At 45.6% G+C, this 21,356-nt stretch overlaps 1 protein-coding gene across 6 annotated transcripts in view; it reads right to left on the bottom strand.

The window, feature by feature from the left end:
• The window catches only part of nlgn1 (neuroligin 1), a 288,192-nt gene that overhangs the window by 106,932 nt on the left and 159,904 nt on the right, over nucleotides 1–21,356 (bottom strand). For all 6 annotated transcript variants that reach the window (XM_061683182.1, XM_061683184.1, XM_061683181.1 and 3 more), the window contains one exon: nucleotides 18,751–18,903. In XM_061683182.1, the coding sequence (XP_061539166.1) occupies nucleotides 18,751–18,903 (153 nt within the window). The remainder of the gene's footprint in view (nucleotides 1–18,750; nucleotides 18,904–21,356) is intronic.

Raw genomic sequence — 21,356 nt, 5'->3', positions numbered from 1 at the left:
GGGCGTGTACTGGCTTTGTGGACAGTTTCTACACGAGACTCGTTCCCGATTGATCGGGTCGATGCACCCCTATTGCTTTGACAGACCACTCATACATTATCGCTGCCAAATCTCGTTCCTGTTGTCGCACAGGCCCAATTTAAAGAACACGTTCCAGTTTGGGGCACAGATGTCCCCACCGATCACAAGGTTTGGAGTACAGGTACCAAGGTATTATACTCACTATTTCCTCAAATTGGGGTGGGCAAAATGATGTTACGATATGTAAGTTCTCCTTTTTCTAGTTTTGTTAACACTACCCTGACCATTCTAGAGGCTTCACGTGTGGAAATTAATGCAATTTGTGAAGGAGCCCTCCAAAATCGCATGACACTTGATTTACTGTTGGCTTCTCAGGGTGGTGTTTGTACTCTCTTGAACCAAACCTGTTGCACATACATTCCTCACAATGCTGCTGATATAGGCGTCATAGCCAGTGGTATTAAAAACCCCACTACACGCCGCAATGTCATTGCCCGCAAGGAGGTGCTCGATTCGAGCTGGTTCACAGGACTTGGATGGCAGGCTTGGCTGTATCGCTTTGCTCTTATGATTTTTATCACTTTGCTTATTCTCTTCTTCATGTCTGGTTGCCTGGTCCCTTTGGTGAATTCTTTAGTCTCTCGCATGGTTGACACAGCGTTTCTCCACTATTCACGATTTCACTATTCAGTCTCTGATGACCGTTTTCCTGACCTTTTCCCTCAATCCGACTGTTTGGATGACAACGACGACTTAAATGATGACCATGATTCATATTCATCACTCTAAGTTTGTTGCATGACTGATTTAGAGCCCGTATATGAAGGATTTTCTTAAACTGAGGTCTGAATTTCTGGAGGCGGCACGGTGCCCGACTGGTTAGAGCGTCTGCCTCACAGTTTTGAGGTCCGGGGTTTAATCCCCGGCCACGCCTGTGTGGAGTTTACATGTTCTCCCCGTGCCTGCGTGGGTTTTCTCCGGACACTCCGGTTTCCTCCCACATCCCAAAAACATGCATGGTAGGTTAATTGACAACTCTAAATTGCCCGTAGGTGTGAATGTGAGTGTGAATGGTTGTTTGTTTGTATGTGCCCTGCGATTGGCTGGCAACCAGTTCAGGGTGTACCCCGCCTCCTGCCCGATGATAGCTGGGATAGGCTCCAGCACGCCCGCGACCCTAATGAGGAGAAGCGGCTCAGAAAATGAATGGATGGATGAATTTCTGGATGATTCTAAGGGTTGTTTTGTGTTGTTACATATAATACTGTGATATCATTTTGATTTGTTTCATGTTTTTGATTAACTTTTCATGTTTTTGATCACTTAGTGTTTAGCAATATTTAGTAACTTTTAATGTTTTTGATTAACTTTTAATGTTTTGAGTACTTGGTGTTAACCTTTAGGTACTTAGAATGTAATAATGTTTAGTAATTTTCCTTTTGTACGTGATTAATAGTAGATTGTGTGATTTAATCAAAAGGGTGGAGCTGAGTTGGAAAATGTACGTTTCATTATATATATAATTGTGCAAAAAGATGCAGAGTCCTCTAGCACTTAGAGCAGTTCAAATGACTAATATTGCAATAGTCCGGTGCAATGACCATTGTGCAAAGGACGCTGAGATCCCTCCAGCCAGTGCCTCCATTCTTCCAGGGCCCATATAATGGCCAGCAGCTCGCGGTTTCAGACGTCATAATTTCATTCTGCTGAAGATAGGCGACGGGAAAAAAAAGCACAGGGGTGAAGTTTATGGGTCGTGGGATCTCGCTGCGAGAGGACTGCTCCAGCTCCGGCATCTGAGGCGTGAACCTCCACCACGAACTGGAGGGAAGGGTCAGGGTGGCGCAGAATGGGAGCAGTGGTGAACAGGGATTTTAGTTTATTGAATGCTTGTGAGGCTGCTGGGGTCCACTGAAAGGGGGAGCTGGTGGAAGTGAGACTGGTGAGGGGAATAGCGACCTTGCTGTAATTGGCGAATCCAAGGAAACGTTGCAGTTCTTTGCGGGTCGCAGGGTTGGACCAGTCGATGATGGCTTGGATTTTGGTGGGGTCCGGTTGTAGTTGTCCTTTTGCAATGATGCAGCCGAGGAAATATACTGAGGATAGGTGGAATTCACATTTTTCTGGTTTGACATATAGACGGTTCTCGAGGAGGCGCTGGAGGACTTGGCATACATGGATGCGGTGTTCTTCGGGCGAGCGGGAGAAAATGAGGATGTCATCGAGGTACACAAACACGAACCGGTTGAGCATTTCACGGAGGATGTCAGTAATTAATGTTTGGAAAACAGCAGAGGCATTGGTTAAACCGAATGGCATGACCAGATACTTGAAGTGTCCGAGAGGGGTATTGAAGGCGGTCTTCCACTCGTCCGCCTCTCGGATATGGATGAGATGGTAGGCGTTATGGAGGTCCAATTTGGTAAAGATTTGCGCTTCGCAGAGGAGTTAAAATTACGGGTCGATCAGGGGTAGCGGTGACTTATTTTTAATTGTAATGTCATTGAGTCCTCACTAGTCGACGCATGGGCGGAGAGTAGTGTCTTTTTTCTCAACAAAAAAAAATCCTTCCCCGACCGGTGACAAGGAGGGGCGTATGAGGCCAGCAGCCAAGGAGTCGCGGATGTAATCCCCCATAGCCTTTTTTTCGGGACCGGAGAGATTGTAGAGTCGGCTGGTGGGAAGTGGAGCTCCCGGCAAGAGGTCTATGGCGCAATCATAAAGGCATTGGGGGTGTAGAGAGCTGGCCAGGTCTTTGCTGAATACTGGGGAGAGGTCATGATATTCTTCTGGAATTTGGGAGAGGTCCACTGGGGCGGCAGAGGGTGGTGGGTCTTCTGTGGGTGGAACGGCAGAAAGCAGACAGTGGGAATGGCAATGAGGACTCTATCCGGTGATGGATAAACGACCCCAGTCTATGGCGGGGTTGTAGAGTTTGAGCCAGGGAATATCAAGAACTAAGGGGGTCTCAGGGGAAGGAATGACAAAAAGGGAACTGTTTTCGTGGTGATTGCCTGAAATAAGGACTGTGATGGGCACTGTTTGATGGGTGACCAGGGAAATTACTCGGCCATCCAAGGCTGTGACTTTTTCGAGGATAGAAGTGGTTGGAGAGGGATTTGGAGCTGGTGAATTATTTCTTCATGAATAAAATTATCATCAGCACTGGAATCAATAAGGGGGTGTTATGAGCAGAAATGAAAATGCAAGCGGGAACGGTCATGCGGGAGGGAGAGCTTGCGGGAACAGAGGTTTGGCTCACCGCGACGCTCTCGTGACGCGGTGAGCCTGGTCTTTCTAGTCCGAGGGGGCACGAGGAAATAAAGTGACCAGATTGACCGCAATAGATGCACACTCGCTGGATGACACGACGCTGACATTCTTGTGGATCTAAACGTGTTTGACCAATTTGAATGGATTCATCGGATGCAACGGGGAGTGACGAAAGTGCGGAAGACGACTGCGTGGTACTCAGAGTGGGAGAGTGTTTACGCGAGCATAGCCCTTTTTCATGGGCTCTCTCTCGCAGTCTGTTATCCAGAAGGATGGAGAGGGCGATAAGAGCCTCGAGAGACGAGGGCTCGTCCCGGACCGCAGGCTCATCTTTGATTTGTTCGGAAAGGCCGTTTTGAAGATTCCCCTAAGGGCTGCGTCCCACCCGCATTCACCAGCAAGGATACGGAAGTCGATGGAATATTCTGCAACGCACTTAGCACCCTGAGTGAGTGTGGGAGACGACGGGTGGCTTCTTTGCCCTGAATGGGGTGATCAAAGACCTTACGGAGTTCGGCGGAAAAGGAATCGAACGAAAGGAGGACCGGGGAGGAGTTGTGCCATAATGAAGTGGACCATTTTGCTGCTTTTCTGCGGAGGAGGTTAGTGACATATGCTATTTTGGAACGTTCGGTGGAATAACTGTACGGTAGGAGATTGAATACGAGTGAGCAATGAAGAATAAACTGGCTACATGCACCTAGGTCCCTGGAGTAGAACTCGGGTGGAGGGACATGAGGTTCTTTTTACGGGAAGCGGGTTGGCTCGGAAGCTACGGGCTTGGGAGGAGTACTTACAGGGGGTTGAATGGATTGCATCTGTTGGGAAAGGAGGGAGACCTGTTGCGAAAGGGAGTGGAGCGGTTCGGTGATTTCTTGCAGTATTTTGTCCTGCCGTCCAATGTGGGCGCCTTGGAGGGTTAGTGCGTTCTTCAGTGCCTGAGGAGTTGCTGGGTCCATAGTGGCCAAAGTATTCTGTCAGGTGTGGGAAGAAGCTGAACCCAAGAGCAGGCGGAGGCTGATGTAAAATGATTAACAGTTTATTGAGCAAAGGTTATGGAAGTGGTCCTGGATGTGTTGACAGGCGGCGGCGTGGACAGGTGACAGGCAGTGGACAGAACAGGGGGCTGGCAGAAATGACGTGGGTCAGGAACACTGGGAACGAGGAGACACAAGAGTTAACAAGGGAACGAGTTGTTGAGTAGGTTACATGAGTACGGTGGGCCGTTGTACCGCTAGGAGAGGCTGCAATACTTTGGCAAGGATTTCCAGGAACAGGCAGGCTTAAATGTAGGTGGTGTTGAGGGTTGATTGGAGACAGGTGCGTGGCTTGAGGAGAAGCTGAAACAGAGAGGGGAGGGGCGAGAGTGGACGAGAGGGCACAAAACGCCATCCAGGCTCCAAAACGGTACTGCAGGGCAGTACATGACAATAATATCATCAGAAGGTTCAGAGAATCTGGAGAAATCACTGCATGTAAGCGGCAAGGCCGAAAACCAACATTAAATGTCCGTGACCTTCGATCCCTCAGGCGGCACTGCATCAAAAACCGACATCAATGTGTAAAGGATATCACCACATGGGCTCAGGAACACTTCGGAAAACCAGTATCACTAAATACAGTTTGGCGCTAAATCCGTAAGTGGAACTTGTAACTCTACTATGCAAAGCAAAAGCCATTTATCAACAACACCCAGAAAGATGGACTGATGAAAACTGGAAAAGTGTTCTGTGGTCTGACGAGTCCACATTTCAAATTGTTTTTGGAAATTGTGGACGTCGTGTCCTCCGGGCCAAAGAGGAAAAGAACCATCTGGACTGTTATGGACGCAAAGTTCAAAAGCCAGCATCTGTGATGGTATGGGACTCCGTTAGTGCCAATGGCATGGGTAACTTACACATCTGTGAAGGCACCATGAATGCTGAAAGGTACATACAGGTTTTGGAAAAACATGCTGCCATCGTCTTTTTCATGGACGCCCCTGCTTACTTCAGCAAGACAATGCCAAACCACATTCTGCATGTGTTACAACAACGTGGCTTCGTAGTAATAGAGTGCGGGTACTAGACTGGCCTGCTGTAGTCCAGACCTGTCTCCCATTGATAATGTGTGGCGCATTATGAAGCGTAAAATACGACAACGAAGACCCCGGACTGTTGAACAGCTGAAGCTGTACATCAAGCAAGAATGGGAGAGAATTCCACCTACAAAGCTTCAACAATTAGTGTCCTCAGTTCCCAAACGTTCATTGAATGTTGTTAAAAGAAAAGGTGATGTAAAACAGTGGTAAACATGACCCTGTCCCTGCTTCTTTGGAACGTGTTGCAGCCATAAAATTCTAAGTTCATGATTATTTGCTAAAAACAATAAAGTTGATCAGTTTGAACCTGAAATATCTTGTGTTTGTCGTGTATTCAATTAAATACAGGTTGAACATGATTTGCAAATCATTGAATTCTGTTTTTATTTATGTTTAACACAACGTCCCAACTTCATTCAAATTGGGGTTGTATAAAAATGCACGTAGCAACCAATAAAAGCAGAAAAAAAAGCAAAATAAAAGCGAAAATACATCATAATATGTACATTATGATGTATTTGCAAGCAAGCTGACTATTTTGTATTTGTATGTGAAAAACTTTACCTCTAGTGGCATTTGGTGACAAATTTAATATGAGCATTCATATGAGCAATTTAGTACTATAAAGGGTTGGACATCAATGTCCTACTTAATAAGGTTTACTCTATTGATTTCATTCATTCATTCATTCATCTTCCGTACCACTTATTGTCACTCGGGTCGCAAGTGTGCTTAAATCAATGCCAGATTACTCTGGGTGAGAGGCGAGGTACACCCTGAACTGGTCGCCACCCAATCGCAGTATTTACTTCATTTTATTTTTAAATGTATATTTTACCTCATGGAATATATCCGATCCAATTTCCATTATACTAATCTGTTTAGGGTATTCATGCCCTTATGTCAAACCATATTACACGTACACTCTGAATACTGTAACACGACACACTTCAATATACTTGAGCCAGGATAAGTATTGTCATGGGAATGTGAGTGTAAGCCCTGGTACATGGAAAGAGTTTTTAAATCTTAAAAGATTTTGTTTTTTTTTAATCTGTGACAGACCACACACATAAAGATAAAAAAATTTGCATTTAATAGTTTTGTCGTATTGTGTGCTCTGATAAATTCAACACATAACACCACACAAGGATTTTGTTCCACCGCCAATCTAGGTACAAGTCCTCTGAGGCAGAAATCTCACATGATCAGACATGATCTCACAAAAACAAAGATGAGGAGACACTGCGTCGATATTACCAGTGTTTCCCAAGGTTGCCGGAAGTGGAACCACTGTAAAATGGCAATCTGGTCAATAAAAATACCGTATTTTCACGACCATAAGGCACACTTAAAAGTCTTAAATTTTCTCCAAAATGGAGATATAATGCGGCGCACCTTTTGTGTGCACCGAGTTCCAACATCTATAAATGTTGTTTTGTGATTTTTATTTTTTTTGACCGCTTGACTTACTGGGAGCATTTCCTGCCGACACGCTGCTTATACAGAGGAAAAGCGGATGTGACTGAGGACAGAATGCGGACGTAAAGGGGGAAGGGTGCATGAAGGAGGACGCTAAAGTCACGCCCCCAGTAGGTATATTGCGCCGGGGTGTGCATTGTGCAAAACAACATCAGTTAGGCTAAGGACCCCCCCGAAAATGGCACCTACATAGAGACACGCTTACGAAGCACAGTTTAAACTGCAAGCTGTCAGTTATGCGGAGGAACATGGGAATCGAGCAGCCGCAAGAGAATTCAAGATCAACGAATCCATAGTTCGCCAGTGGAGGAAGCAGCAAAACGAGCTTCGCCAAGTCAAGAAGACGAAGCTGAGTTTCCGCCGGGGTGTGCATTGTGCAAAACAACATCGGTTTGGCTAAGGACACCCCCGAAAAATGGCACCTACGAAGAGACGCGCTTACGAAGCACAGTTTAAACCGCAAGCTGTCAGTTACGCGGAGGAACATGGGAATCGAGCAGCCGCGAGAGAATTCAAGATCAACGAATCCATGGTTTGCAAGTCGAGGAAGCAGGAAAACGAGATTCGCCAAGTCAAGAAGACAAAGCTGAGTTTCCGCGGAAACAAAGCGAGGTGGCCCGGGTTGGAAGACCAACTCGAGTACTGGATTAATGAGCAAAGAACAGCCGGGAGAAGCGTCTCGACAGTCACCATTCGACTGAGGGCAATAATGCTTGCAGAAGAAATGAAAACAATTTTCAAGGAGGTCCGTCTTGGTGCTTTCGTTTTATGAAACGGCGCCATTTATCCATCCGAGCAAGGACTACAGTGGTGCAGCAATTTCCAGCGGATTACAAGGAAAAGCTGGTGTGGAGCGATGGATGACAGATGGCGAACACAGCTTTACTAAGACTGGGATGCAACGTTGGGCGAGTTACGCCACCTCATGTGAATGGATTGTGGATGCTTGGGCTAACGTGTCTGCTTTGACTGTTCTCCGACCTTTCGCAAAAGCCGGCATCATTGCTGAACAGCCCCCTGGCAACGAGACTGACTGACAATGAAGGGAGGGAATCCGGCGTGTTTGTTGGAGAACTTGGCCAGCTGTTCATTTCGGATACAGAAGATGAGGACTTTGATGGATTTGTGGATGAGGATTGATAAAAAAAATAACGTGAGTACGTTGTTAAATACTTCAATAAAGTACAACCGAACTCAGTTTTGTTCCCGCTGCCTTTTTAAAAACATTGTTTTAGCGTTCATGCATGATACCATATGTTTTAAGATAGCGTATGTTTTACCATGCCTGCGCCCAATAATGTATGTGTTAAATACAGAAATAGACCCCATAACTGAGACTGCGCCTTTTAATACAGTGTGCCCTATGGTCATGAATATACGGTACTTGCTTTAGTAAATAATACTTGCCACCTTAAATATTTAAGCTTGTCGGCCTCAACCCATTTCGGACCCTGTAATCAGGACAAATCCACTCTTAATACATCTCAGACCTAGGGATAATCTTAGAAAATAATCTCATGAGGCATTGACGTCCTTGGTCGGGAAGGGGCAAAATCTGGACAAAAGCAGCTCGATTGTCTTTACTGTATGTGTGTATCTATTTTATTTAAACAACTCTTATTTCTCATTCGTAACATTCGTACTGATGTGCAGAGTGTTAATATGGCCACGGAGGGCCAGCTAACAATAAGTGTTGCTCTTAGTACAATTTCGTTCGGATGTTGTGATAAAAATGCTATTTTTGCCTGGGGCCCACGCCAGCTAGATCATGTAAACATACTGTACGTACATAATAGCCCACTTTTAGCTATTGTAAGATTGCAATGCCATTATATTTCATAATGCAGTTCTACTGTTCTCATCTCACATGGTTGACTGCCACTGCTTGAAAAGGATGTTGGGGCACTTTGGGTCAGTGAGGCTGAAATATGAACCAGACCATACACAATGTAATGCCCTCTGATGAAAAGTGAAGATTAGTAATCTGTGTTAATTTTTCTTCCATAAATGAAGACTCAGGAAAGGTCCTGATGTTGAACTCCATCAACGTGGAATAAGCAACAATAGGAGACAACACATTGGACTTTGATTACACAGCATTTAAGGTAGAATACACGTTCACTACGTCTCTGAATTCATTGAACATGGTGGACATCAACCTATCACTTATAAAATGTACTTATTTTTCCCCTCCAGCAAATAGCAGCTCGACCTGTGATTTTTTAAATTCCGTTTTGTGTATGTAGAAACCACGAGGCTTCCTTAGAAGCCATCTTTGTTGGGGCTGTGGGTCGTTGTACATGGTTCATGGCAGGCCTCGAGCGCCGCCCCGTGGACGTTTGTGTCATTACGTCAGAATCAGACTCAGAATCATCTTTATTTGCCAAGTATGTCCAAAAAACACACAAGGAATTTGTCTCCGGTAGTTGGAGCCGCTCTAGTACGACAACAAGACAGTCAATTAACAGATAACACTTTTGAGACAAAGACATTGACAAAAACTGTCACTGAGCAATAAAGGGTTGCTGGTGATCTGGTATTGCCGGTACAAATTTTTATTTTTTATTTTTTTGGGCAATTGTGCACAATGATGCAGTCCTCTAGCACTTAGAGCAGTTTGAATGACTAACATAGCAATAGTCCGATGCAATGACCATTGTGCAAAGGGTGCCAAGACTTCAAGAATGTATGCAGTTTAAAGTGACGAGTAGTGCGATAATCTGCGACGTTGATTGTACAAATGTTGCAGATACTCCTCAGTCAGTGTGCAAGTGGTGCAGATGCTGCTCTGGCTTGAGTGGCCAGTATTGGTCAACAACAGATATGCAAATAGTGCCGCATGGCGAGACTACTACAGTGAGTGCACGAGTAATATATAATTGGCCCCACAGAAATGTGACAATCAACTCAAGCCAAAACAATTGGCAGCATGTTGCAATGGAATTGTAGGTTTGCTGTTTAAGAAGTTGATTGCAAGAGGGAAGAAGCTGTTGGAATGTCTTCGTGTTCTAGTTTGCATTGATCGGTAGCGCCTACCTGAGGGAAAGAGCTGGAAGATCCGGTGACCGAGATGTGGAGGGTCCGAGAGCATTTTGCATGCTCTTGTCTTAGTTCTGGCAGCGTGCAAGTCCTCAAGGATGGGTAGGGGGGTACCGACAATCTTTCCAGCAGTTTTGATTGTCTGTTGCAGTCGGAGTTTGTCCTTTTTTGTAGCAGCACCAAACACAGGAAGAACACAGGACTTACTCGATGACCACTGCGTAGAACTGCCTCAGCAGCTCCTGTGGAAGGCCATGCTTCCTCAGAAGCCGCAAGAAGTACATCCGCTGCTGGGCCTTTTTGAGGACAGAGTTGATGTTGATCTCCCACTTCTGGTCCTGAGAGACTGTAATTCCCAGGAACTTGAAGGTCTCGACGGTTGACACAAAGCAGCTGAACAGCGTGAGGGGCATCTGTGGCGAAGGATGCCTCCTGAAGTCCACGATCATCTCTCCAGTCTTGTTCACCTCCGGGTTGTGTCGATCACACCACAGCTCCAGCCGCTCTACTTCCTGTCAATATGCAGACTCGTCACCGTCCTTGATGAGGCCGATGACAGTGGTGTCATCTGCAAACTTCAGGAGTTTGACAGCCGGGTGTGTTGAGGTGCAGTCGTTCATGTAGAGAGAGAAGAGCAGCGCAGAGAGGACACAACCTTGGGGCGCCCCAGTGCTGGTGCTGCGTGTGATTGAGGTGGCCTCCCCCAGCCTCACCTGCTGTGTCCTGCCCGTCAGGAAGCTGTAAATCCACTGGCAGATGGCAGGTGAGACGCTGAGCTGGAGAAGCTTGGAGGAAAGGAGTTCAGGGATGATGGTGTTGAACGCTGAACTTAAGTCCACGAACAGGATCCTCGAGTAGGTCCCTGCACTGTCGAGGTGTTCAAGGATGAAGTGCAGTCCCATGTTGACTGCATCATCCGGAGACCTGTTCGCTCGGTAGGCAAACTGCAGGGGGTCCAGCAGGGGACCTATGACGCTCTTGAGGTGGTCCAGCACGAGACATTCATTTAGACGTGACATTGTAGGTTTCTTGGGGACTGGAATGATGCGTTTGAAACAGGATGGTACTTCGCACAGTTCCAGAGATCTATTGAAAATCTGTGTGAAGACTGGAGCGAGCTGATCCGCACAGACTTTGAGGCAGGATGGGGACACATAATCTGGGCCTACCGCTTTGTTAGTCTTTTGTTGTTTGAAGATGCGTCACACATCCTGTTCGTGGATGGGTAATGCAGTAGTCAGAGGTGAGATTGTGGTCGGTGGTGTGGCTGGGTGTGTGTGGGGTGTGTGAAAGTGTATTTTTCAAATCTACAGTAGAAGGTATTCAAGTCGTTGGCTAGTGTGCTATTGTTCTCAGTTTAGGGGGATCGTCGCTTGTAATTGGTCAGCGATTGGAATGCATGCCAGACTGATTTAGAGTCGTTAGCGCAAAACTGTTTTTCCAACTTTTCTGCATAGTTCCTCTTTGCAATGTTAGTTTCTTTAGTCAGCTGGTTTCTAGCTCGATTATACAGGTCCCTGTTCCCGCTTTGATATGCATCCTCCTTAGCTTGGCGAAGTTGCTTAAGTTTGGCAGAGAACCACGGCATGTTGTTGTTGAATATGCGAAATGACTTTGTTGGTACACACACATCTTCACAGAAACTGATGTAGGATGTGACAGTGTCCATATATTCATCCAGGCTGGCAGCTGAATTTTCAAAGACACTCCAGTCTGTGTAGTCTAAACAGCTTTGAAGTTCCATCTTTGCTCCATTTTTTCACTGTTTTCACTGTAGGCTTCGCTCATTTAAGTTCTTGGCTGTATGTCAGTATTAAGAGAATTAAGCAGTGATCAGACGGGCCCAGTGCTGCACGAGGTATAACACGGTATGGGTTATTTAGCGTAGTATAGCAGTGGTCTAAAATTTTATTTTCCCTGGTAGGACAGTTGATGTGCTGCTTGTATTTAGGGAGTTCGTGGTTGAGTTTAGCTTTGTTGAAGTACCTGAGAATAATGAGGGGTGAGTCCGGGTGTTTATTTCCAATTTCGTTTACTTGTTCGGCGAGCATTAGCAGTGCGGCGTTTGTGTTAGCTTGAGGCGGAATGTCGACACCAGTGAGAATGAATGATGCGAACTCACGAGGCGAGTAGAAAGGCTTACAGTTCAATAACAACGACTCCAAATGCAGGCCGCAGGGTGTGCTGAGCTCCGTGACGTCCGTACACCAATTTTTGTTGATATAGAAGCATATCCCGCCGCCTTTTGTTTTCCCCGATGAGTCCATGTGGCGGTCTGCCCGGTGAAGATGGAAGCCAGGAAGCATGACGGCGCCATCTGGTACAGCCTCACAAAGCCAAGTCTCCGTAAAGCACATGGCGGCGGAACGTCCGAAGTCTTTACTGGTCTTTATCAGAAGATGAAGCTCATCCACTTTGTTGGGTATGGAACGTAGATTCGAGAGGTGGATGGACGGAAACGCCAATCTGTATCCTCTCTTGCGGAGCTTCACCTGGATGCCGGCTCCCTCTGTGGCGTCGCCTCCGCCTCCATGTGCCAAAGACTGCGGTCGCTGCTCCGGTGAGTAACTCAGAGAAAAACTGAGCGAATTTGCGAACGTTGGTGAAAGAAAGTCCAGAGTAGCCTCCTTGATGGTTAGCAGTCTCCCCTTGTGTAAGTGAGCCGTGTAATGTCTCCGAAGACGAACGAAAAGCACAAAAACAAAAATAATACTAGAGAGCGCGTAACCAAGGCGTCCACACTGGTAGGCGCTCTCTTGGACTTTAATGTCCTCGATCACAATTCCCACATCCTCTGGCTCCTCATGTCCATCTTTTCGGATTGTGTAAATCTTTATGACTGTGGTGGTGATGTTCCTTTCTGCATCCTAAGCGGGCAGGAAGGGAAATGCCAGCTGTCTTTCTCCGCAGCAGCGCCGCCACAAATTGTCGAATGTTTTTTTCATTATGTTTTTCTCGTCCGGAAGCCGTTAGCTACCTACCTGGGACCTAACTGCTAGTAAGCTACTAACGAACACGTGCTAAAGCCTCCAATGTCCAATCGATAAAGCATAGCAAAGCAAAGCAAATTTATTTATATCGCGCATTTCTTACACAAGGTAACCCAATGTGCTTTACATGATTAAAAGCATTTAAAAACAAAGAAAAAAACAGCATATAAACATTTCAAACCAAGACCAAGAGAATAAAATTCAATTAAAGCAGCTTATAGTGCAAGAAATATCATTTAGAAGTGGAAATGCTCTAAAAAGCATAGGAAAAAAGAAGAGTTTTTAACCTGGACTTAAAAACATGCACACTTGGGGCTGACATCACTTCTGTTGGCAACTTATTCCATTTGTGTGCAGCATAATAGCTAAGTGCTGCTTCACCATGTTTGCTTTGGACTCTGTGCTCCACTATTTCACCTGAGTTTGTCGATTTCAGAGCCCTACTAGGTTTATATTCCATTAGCATTTCATTCATGTATTCAGGACCTAAACTGTTTTGTGATTTATAGACCAGGAGCAGAACTTTAAAATCTATTCTAAAGCTGACTGAAAGCCAGTCTAAAAACTTTAGAATTGGAGTAATATGCCCTGACCTCTTTGTTCTGGTCAGAACCCGAGCTGCAGCATTGTGAATGATCTGCAGCTTTTTAATGCTCTTTTTAGGGAGTCCAGTCAGAAGACCATTACAATAGTCAAGTCTTCTTGAGATAAAAGCATGGAAGAGTTTCTCCTGGTCTCCAAGCACATGCAAGCCTTCACTCTGGATATGTTCTTCAGATGGTAGAAGGCAATTTTAGTAATTGATTTGATATGACTGTTGAAAGTCACTCTATCAGAACACCAAGGTTTCAGACTTCATCTTTGGTTTTTAAAGAGAGTGACTCCAGGTATTTACTAATACGATAGTTGTTACTTCTGAAGTAATAAACTTGTGTTTGAGTCTGTTTGCGCCGCTGTGTGCTGCTTCTTGCTGTTGAAAGATTTCTGTGCCCGTTTCCCCCCAAGATTACTTCTAGCATAGCAACCTCTCCGCCAGTTAGCGTCATTAGCAACGCTCACAGCGTCCCCTCCCGTTAGCCCCGGCTAGCTAGCATAGTTGGTAAGCTATTGCATCTACAAGCGACCAGGATCGATTGCTTTTGATTTTGTGTGTGAAAACACATGGCGTCCAACGGTCGCTATTTTGCTTCCTGTGTGTAAAAACCACGAGATTTCCGTAGAAGCCATCTTTGTTGGGGCTGTGGGTCATTGTGCACGCTTCATTCCAGTCTTCAGGCGCCACCCCGTGGACGTTTGTGTCATTGTGTCAAGCCGTTAGCTACCTACCTGGGACCTAGCCACTAGTACGCTGCTAACAAACACGTGCTTAGGCCTCGTGTTCAACCGATAGTTGTTACTTCTGAAGTAATAAACTTGTGTATATGTCTGCCGCACCGCCGCGTGATGTTTCTTGCTGTGTGAAGCTTTCTTTGTGCCCACTTCCCATCTGGAAGCCATTAGCCACCTAGTCACTAGTACCCTGCTACTGAACATGTGCTAAGGCCTCGTGTCCAATCGATAGTTGTTACTTCTGAAGTAATAAACTTGTGCCTCTCCTTGAGCTGTCACCTTATCGTGGTGGAGGGGTTTGTGTGTCCCAATGATCCTAGGAACTAAGTTGTCTGGGGATTTATGCCCCTGGCAGGGTCAACCATGGCAAACAGGTCCTAGGTGAGGGACCAGACAAAGCTCAGCTCCAAAAACCCCTATGATGATAAAAAATTCAGGAAGACGTTTTCCCTTGCCCGGACGCAGGTCACTGGGGCCTCCCATCTGGAGCCGGGACTGGAGGTGGGGCTCGAAGGCGAGCGCCTGGTGGCCAGGCCAGAAACCCATGGGGCCCGACCGGGCCCAGCCCGAAAGGGTAACATGGGTCCCCCTTGGGCTCACCGCCTGTGGGAGGAGCCATAGGGGGCTGTCCTGGTTGACATGCCTTTGTAACATTGCATGGACATCGGGGACAGTGGCTCTGGATTGGCAGACTGGGGTGGTGGTCCCCCTTTTTAAAAGGTGATCACAGGGTGATCACACTCCTCAGCCTCCCTGGCAAGGTCTATTCTGGGGTGCTGGAGAGGAGGGTCCGTCGGGAAGTCGAATCTCAGATTCAGTAGGAGCAGTGTGGTTTTCGTCCTGCCCGTGGAACAGTGGACCAGCTCTTCACCCTCGGTAGGGTTCTTGAGGGTGCATGGGAGTTCGCCCAACCAGTCTACATGTGTTTTGTGGACTTGGAGAAGGCGTCCGACCGTGTCCCTCGAGGAGTCATGTTGGGGGTGCTTCGGGGGTATGGGGTACCGAACTCCCTGATATGAGCTGTTCAGTCCCTGTACGACCGGAGTCAGAGTTTGGTCCGCATATCCGGCAGTAAGTTGAACTCGTTTCCAGTGAGGGTTGGAGGCTGCCCTTTGTCACCGATTCTGTTCATAACGTGTATGGACAGAATTTCTCGGCGCAGCCGAGGCGTCGAGGGGGTCCGGTATGGTGGCCTCAGTATTGCATCTCTGCTTTTTGCAGATGATGTGGTTCTGTTGTCTTCATCAAGCCATGATCTCCAACTCCCACTGGAGCGGTTCACAGCCGATTGTGAAGCGGCTGGGATGAAAATTAGCACCTCCAAATCTGAGACCATGGTCCTCAGTCGGAAAAGGGTAGAGTGCACTCTCCAGGTCGGGGATGAGATCCTGCCCCAAGTGGAGGAGTTCAAATATCTTGGGGTTTTGTTCACAAGTGAGGGAAGAATGGAACGGGAGATCAACAGGCAGATCGGTGCAGCGTCTGCAGTGATGCGGACTTTGTATCGGTCCGTTGTGGTGAAGAAGGGCCTAAACCGAAAGGCAAAGCTCTCGATTTACCGGTCGAGCTACATTCCTACCATCACCTATGGTCACGACCCACAGCTCGTGACAGAAAGAACAAGAACAAGCGGCCGAAATGAGTTTCCTCTGCAGAGTGTCCGGGCTCTCCCTTACAGATAGGGTGAGAAGCTTGGTCATCCGGGAGGGGCTCAGAGTAGAGCTGCTGCTCCCCCGCATTGAGAGGAGCCAGATTAGGTGCTCGGGCATATGATTAGGATGCCTCCCGGACGCCTCCCTGGTGAGGTGTCCCACTGGGAGGAGAGCCCGGGAACGACCCAGGACACGCTGGAGAGACTATGTCTCTAGGCTGGCCTGGGAATGCCTCGGGATCCCCTCGGAAGAGCTGGAGGAAGTGGCTAGGGAGAGGGAAGTCTGGGCTTCCCTGCTGAGGCTGCTGCCCCTGCGACCCGACCTCGGATAAGTAGAGGAAAATAAATGGATGGATGGATGGACCTCCCACTCCAGACGGAATCCCGCAAACTCACTCCGTGCTTCATTGGTCCGTTCCCTCTCACGTCTGTCCAACTGAAACTTCTGCCATCTCTAAAAATTCATCCTACATTCCATATGTCACGACTCAAGCCTGCCTCCCTCTGCACTCTTAGCCCTCCGGCCATGCCACCTCCGCCCGCCCCCCCGCATTATCGACAACCATCCGGCCTTCACGGTTTCGCGCATCCTCAATGTGAGGCCCAGGGGGAGGGGTTACCAGTACTTGGTGGACTGGGAGGGGTATGGTCCGGAGAAGCGCTCCTGGATTTCCCTTAGGCTGATCCTTGACGACTCCCTTCTATCAGACTTTTACGCGGCTCACCCGGGTAAGCGGTGGCAGGATACCTGGAGGGGTCCGTACTGTCATGAGCTGTGCCCTGCAGTCCTTTTATTGGAACTTGGGTGGCGCTTTTGCTCTACTCTCGCTCTCTTTCTCCCCCTCTCTCTCTTCCCAGTAATCAGTACCTTCTCGGCCGCGCACCTTTCACCAATCAGCCGTCATCATCAGCTGCATTTAAGCCCGCCAGTTCCAAGACTCCACTGCCAGAGTACTAACGTTATCTTGTGGTACAACGGCTCTCAAGCATTCACGTAAGCTACACCATTCCTCGCTATCTTTTCTTACCTCCATGTTTCTCCTTGTCTCAATGCTCCCTCCGTCTCCCTTGCTGAGTTGACTTCTTCCACCACGTCGCCAAGCCATCCACCGTTCCCTGCATCTATAACCCGCCAGCACATCTCAAGGATCATCTCCATTTCCTCTTTCAATAAACCTTTCATCACAACCTCTCAGCCTCAGCCTGCTTCTGATTCCAGTCAAAAAAGAATCGTGACAGGTTCATCATTATTATAGGTTGTCTGTTTGTGTGTTTGGCTTTCCAATGATCCCACCATTTTGAAAATAGGATAAAGATTAAGAACGTTATGACCGTTTGAAACTCGGATTAAAAAAAAAAGGGGGCCCGTGTTCATTGTTATTTTTAGTACATGGCGGGCCTAAAAAAAATGGACGTCGAGCCGTAGACACCACTGCCTTAGATTGTCTCTATAAGTGAAAATCCTGGATTTAAAAATAATAGACAAATTAGACACCATCACTGCAATGTCTTAAACAAATACAAGATCTTAAGTTTTAGTAATTTCATTAATTTCAATGCAAAGTTTGTGTTTAAATACTTAAATGGACTTGCTCCTCCACCTTTCTGAAAATATACAGTAAAGAGACAACAGAACTGCAGCAAATCCACTAGAGCAGAATTAAATGGAAACTATCATTTCTTTTGTAAAACATAATTTGCTCAGACAGCTTTCTCTGTGAAAGGGGTGAAATTCTGGAATTCTCTACCTGAACATCAAAAATGTATCACAAACTTACCTACTTTTAAGAGAGCTACCAAATTCTGGTTATTTCAGGAACAGAGCTGCTCGTATCTTTGATCTTCTGTGACATGGTCATTGCTTTATGTGGCTTTATTCTTTCTATTGTATCCACTTTTTCTTTTTCCCTTTTTAATCAAATAATTTAGCATTAACATTTAACATTTCGACATGGCTGCCATGATGGCAGGAGTTCATCTACTATAGTAGCATATCTCGCATAGTGCTCTGCACCGCAGAGAGAGTTCACATGGCTGGCTGCGATGTTAACAGTTTATTTTAATTTTTTATTATGTTTTTGTCAAGCCGTTCATCTATGGCAACGGAGTTGGAACTAGGAAGCACTTATTCTTTGCGGCTCGTGAAAGTGAGTCGCCTATGACAAGTCCGTCAACAATGTCTACATAAAGCACACCAGTGGAAAGTTTGGATACAATTTTAAACTTTTCAAATATTTTAAAGCTTTTCTATATTCATTTACAATAATTTTGTACTGTACTGGGCGTTTTAGGCCACGGAAAAAAAGTACAAAACATAATTTTGTACAGTAATATGGGTGCATATGGCCACAAAAAAAGTGCTTCAATGTACCGGACAATCGGCTATAACAGATGACCCCCCCCCCGTCCCTATATGTCCATTTTATTGAGGTTCCCCTGTACTTGCATGTGATGCCTGTTTGCAGTTGTCTATGTTTTTTTGTATCTGTCCCCACATAAATAAATAAATAAATAGATTTCTTGAAGACTCAGGTAACAAAGTTATTTTTCACACCTCTCTGAAATCTCAGTTTATATAAACTGGGTTTAATTCGATCTTTGGCCATACTATTTCTGCATTTGCAATGCTACATGGCGATGATGCTCTTTTCAGACTGTTTAGCTGTGAGGATTCAAAAAGTAAAATGTTGATTTCTTCTCAGTGGTTGCTAACTGGTTCACACCAAGTGGTAAAAGAGAAAATTGTACCGGTCTGTACAACCAGTACATGTGAAAATGTTTTATTTTTTCAAAAACAAGTCTTCTCAGACATCTTCAAGTATTGTGCGTCTGCTTTTTGAAGATGATGTGGTTCTGTTGGCTACATCGAGTTGTGGTATCCTTACCTAGAACACCCAGCCGGTAATTGACCGTTATGACAATCACATTCCCATAGCTGGCCAGGACACTGCCATCAAAAAGGTTCCCAGTTCCTTCCATGTAGGATCCACCATGGATGAAAACCATCACGGGTTTGGGGCTTCCACTCTCCCTGATGTCTAAAGATAGAGCAGTGAAAAGGAGTAGGAATTGGGGTAAAGAGGAGATTAGATTTTAAATTGATGATGGTAACCACAGAAACAATATCACTTCTAGGTGGCCTTGGCCACCATTTTTACAAATGTTCTGACAAAATCACGTCGATGAAGCTTCAATCAACTGGATGTTAACATATACAGGAAGTCTTTTCATGGGCTCCCCATCTTCTTTTATTTGTTGAAAAACACCCATATAATCATGAATAAAACAAAAAAAGAAGTTTTGAAAATGTTATCCTTGGTGAACATGAACCTGACCACCTCAACTCGAATGCTAAAGGAGAATTATACCTTTGCTTTTAGAATGAAAATTAATTATTAATAGTTAATGTTTAGCATCCATAATGCAGCCCTACGGGGGGCACTAGCCAGTGCAAATTGTAGGCCAGTCCCAAGGCCGGATAAATGCAAAGGGTTGTGTCAGGAAGGGCATCCGGCTTAAAACTTTGCCGTTAACCTACCGTCACCGGTGGAAATTCAGCTACTGTGGGTCGAAAATGAGGGGGAGGTGTAAAGTGAGTTCTTAGGCAGAAAGAGAAGAGGAAAGCACTGAGCCTAGAACTGAAAATGGGGACTTTTAATGTTGGGACTATGACGGAAAACTAAGGAGTTTGTTAACATGATGATTAGGTCCAGGAGAGCAGATGGAGAGGCAGTAATGCTAGAAGTTTAGGGGCAGGGTTGAAATTATTTTACCATGGTGTAGATGGGAAGAGAAACGGAGGAGGGGTTATTTTAAAGTTAGGGCTAGTTAAGAATGTCCTGGAGGTGAAAAGAGTGTCAGATCAAGTGATGAGACTGAAACTTGAAATTTAGTCTGTTAAGTTTAATATAATTAATGGTTATGCCCCACAAGTAGGCTGTGAACTAGAGGAGCTAGACGACGTAATTCAGAGCATCTCACAGAGAGAGAGAGAGAGAGTCGTGATTGGTGCAGATTGAAACTGACATGTTGGTGAAGGAAATAGGGGTGATGGCTTCTGAGAAAGCACGGCCTGCCACAGGAGCTGCTGAGGCAGTTCTACACAGCGGTCGTCGAATCAGTCCTGTCTTTTTCCATCACAGTCTGGTTTGGTGCTGCTACAAAAAAAGGACAAACTTCGACTCCAACGGACAATCAAAACTGCTGAAAGGATTGTCGGTACCCCCCTACCCACCCTTGAGGACTTGCACGCTGCCAGAACTAAGACAAGAGCGTGCAAAATCCTTTCGAACCCTCCACATCCCGGTCACCCGCTCTTCCAGCTCCTTCCCTCAGGTAGGCGCTACCGATCAATGCAAACTAGAACGAGCAGACATTCCAACAGCTTCTTCCCTCTTGCGATCAACTTCTTAAACACCTAACCTACAACTCCATTACAACATGCTGGAAAAAAAGGGTAGAAGAGGCAGTTGTGGTGGACCAAGACATATCAGTGATTAGTAAGGGGAAAGTTAGAAAGGCACTTAAGAGGATGAAAATTTTAACCGTTGTTGAACAGAATTCTAGAGGGTGAAAAGATGCTGCAGGAATGGAGGAAAAGTGTGCTGGCGCCCATATTTAAGAACAAGGATGATGTGCAGAGTTGTGGAAACTATAGAGGAATAAAGTTGACAAGCCACACAGACATTATGGGAAAGAGTAGTGGAGGCTAGTCTTAGGACAGAAGTGAGTAATTGTGAGTAACTGTATGGTTTCATGTCTAGGAATAGTATCACATATGCATTATTTACCCTGAAGGTGTTGATGGAGAAGTATAGAGAAGGTCAGTAGGAGGTACTTTGTGTCTTTGTAGATCTAGAGAAAACCTATGACCCTCTTCAGAAAGTCCAATCTCCCAATCTTTATGCCACCTTTCCTTGACTTATATGTCACAGGGTCAAGGAGACATGGGAAGTAGCTTCCTTTCAAACAAAGGAAAGGACTGCACTGTTTCAAATGAATTCGGCTCCACTTTTCGTAACTTACGTAATCGCGCGATGGCGAGTATTGCTGACTTACAGTGAGTCACTACCTTTTGGACTTCACCTGCAAAAATATTTATCCAACAATAAAATGAAAGGCGTATCTTTTAAAATAATTCACAGGTTTTTCAAAAAAAAGAGGACGATAATTTTTTTTCATATCGTTTGATCTCAATTTATCCCAACATTTAAATATATTTTTCAACTTTTAAAGCCAGTTTTAAAGCCTCTGTACTGAAAACTAAAGAAGCTAAAGAGTAGTTCCACATCATATTAACGCCTTTGGTGAACAAGACTCCTCATAGTCAATATTTAAAACAGTCACCCCAACATGATATTGGCATACTAAATAAATAAGGCAAATATAATAAATATAAAAAAAAATAAGAACAATTTTCATTCAACATTCCAATGAATGAAGAAAAAATAGAACAACAGTGCACTCGTTTGAAGTCCTGAGTATTTTTAGA

The sequence above is a fragment of the Phycodurus eques genome, chromosome 8, assembly GCF_024500275.1.
Source record: "Phycodurus eques isolate BA_2022a chromosome 8, UOR_Pequ_1.1, whole genome shotgun sequence".
Lineage (NCBI taxonomy): Eukaryota > Metazoa > Chordata > Actinopteri > Syngnathiformes > Syngnathidae > Phycodurus > Phycodurus eques.
The sequence above is the reverse complement of the archived record's forward strand: the minus strand, read 5'-3'. Positions and strand labels throughout refer to the sequence as shown.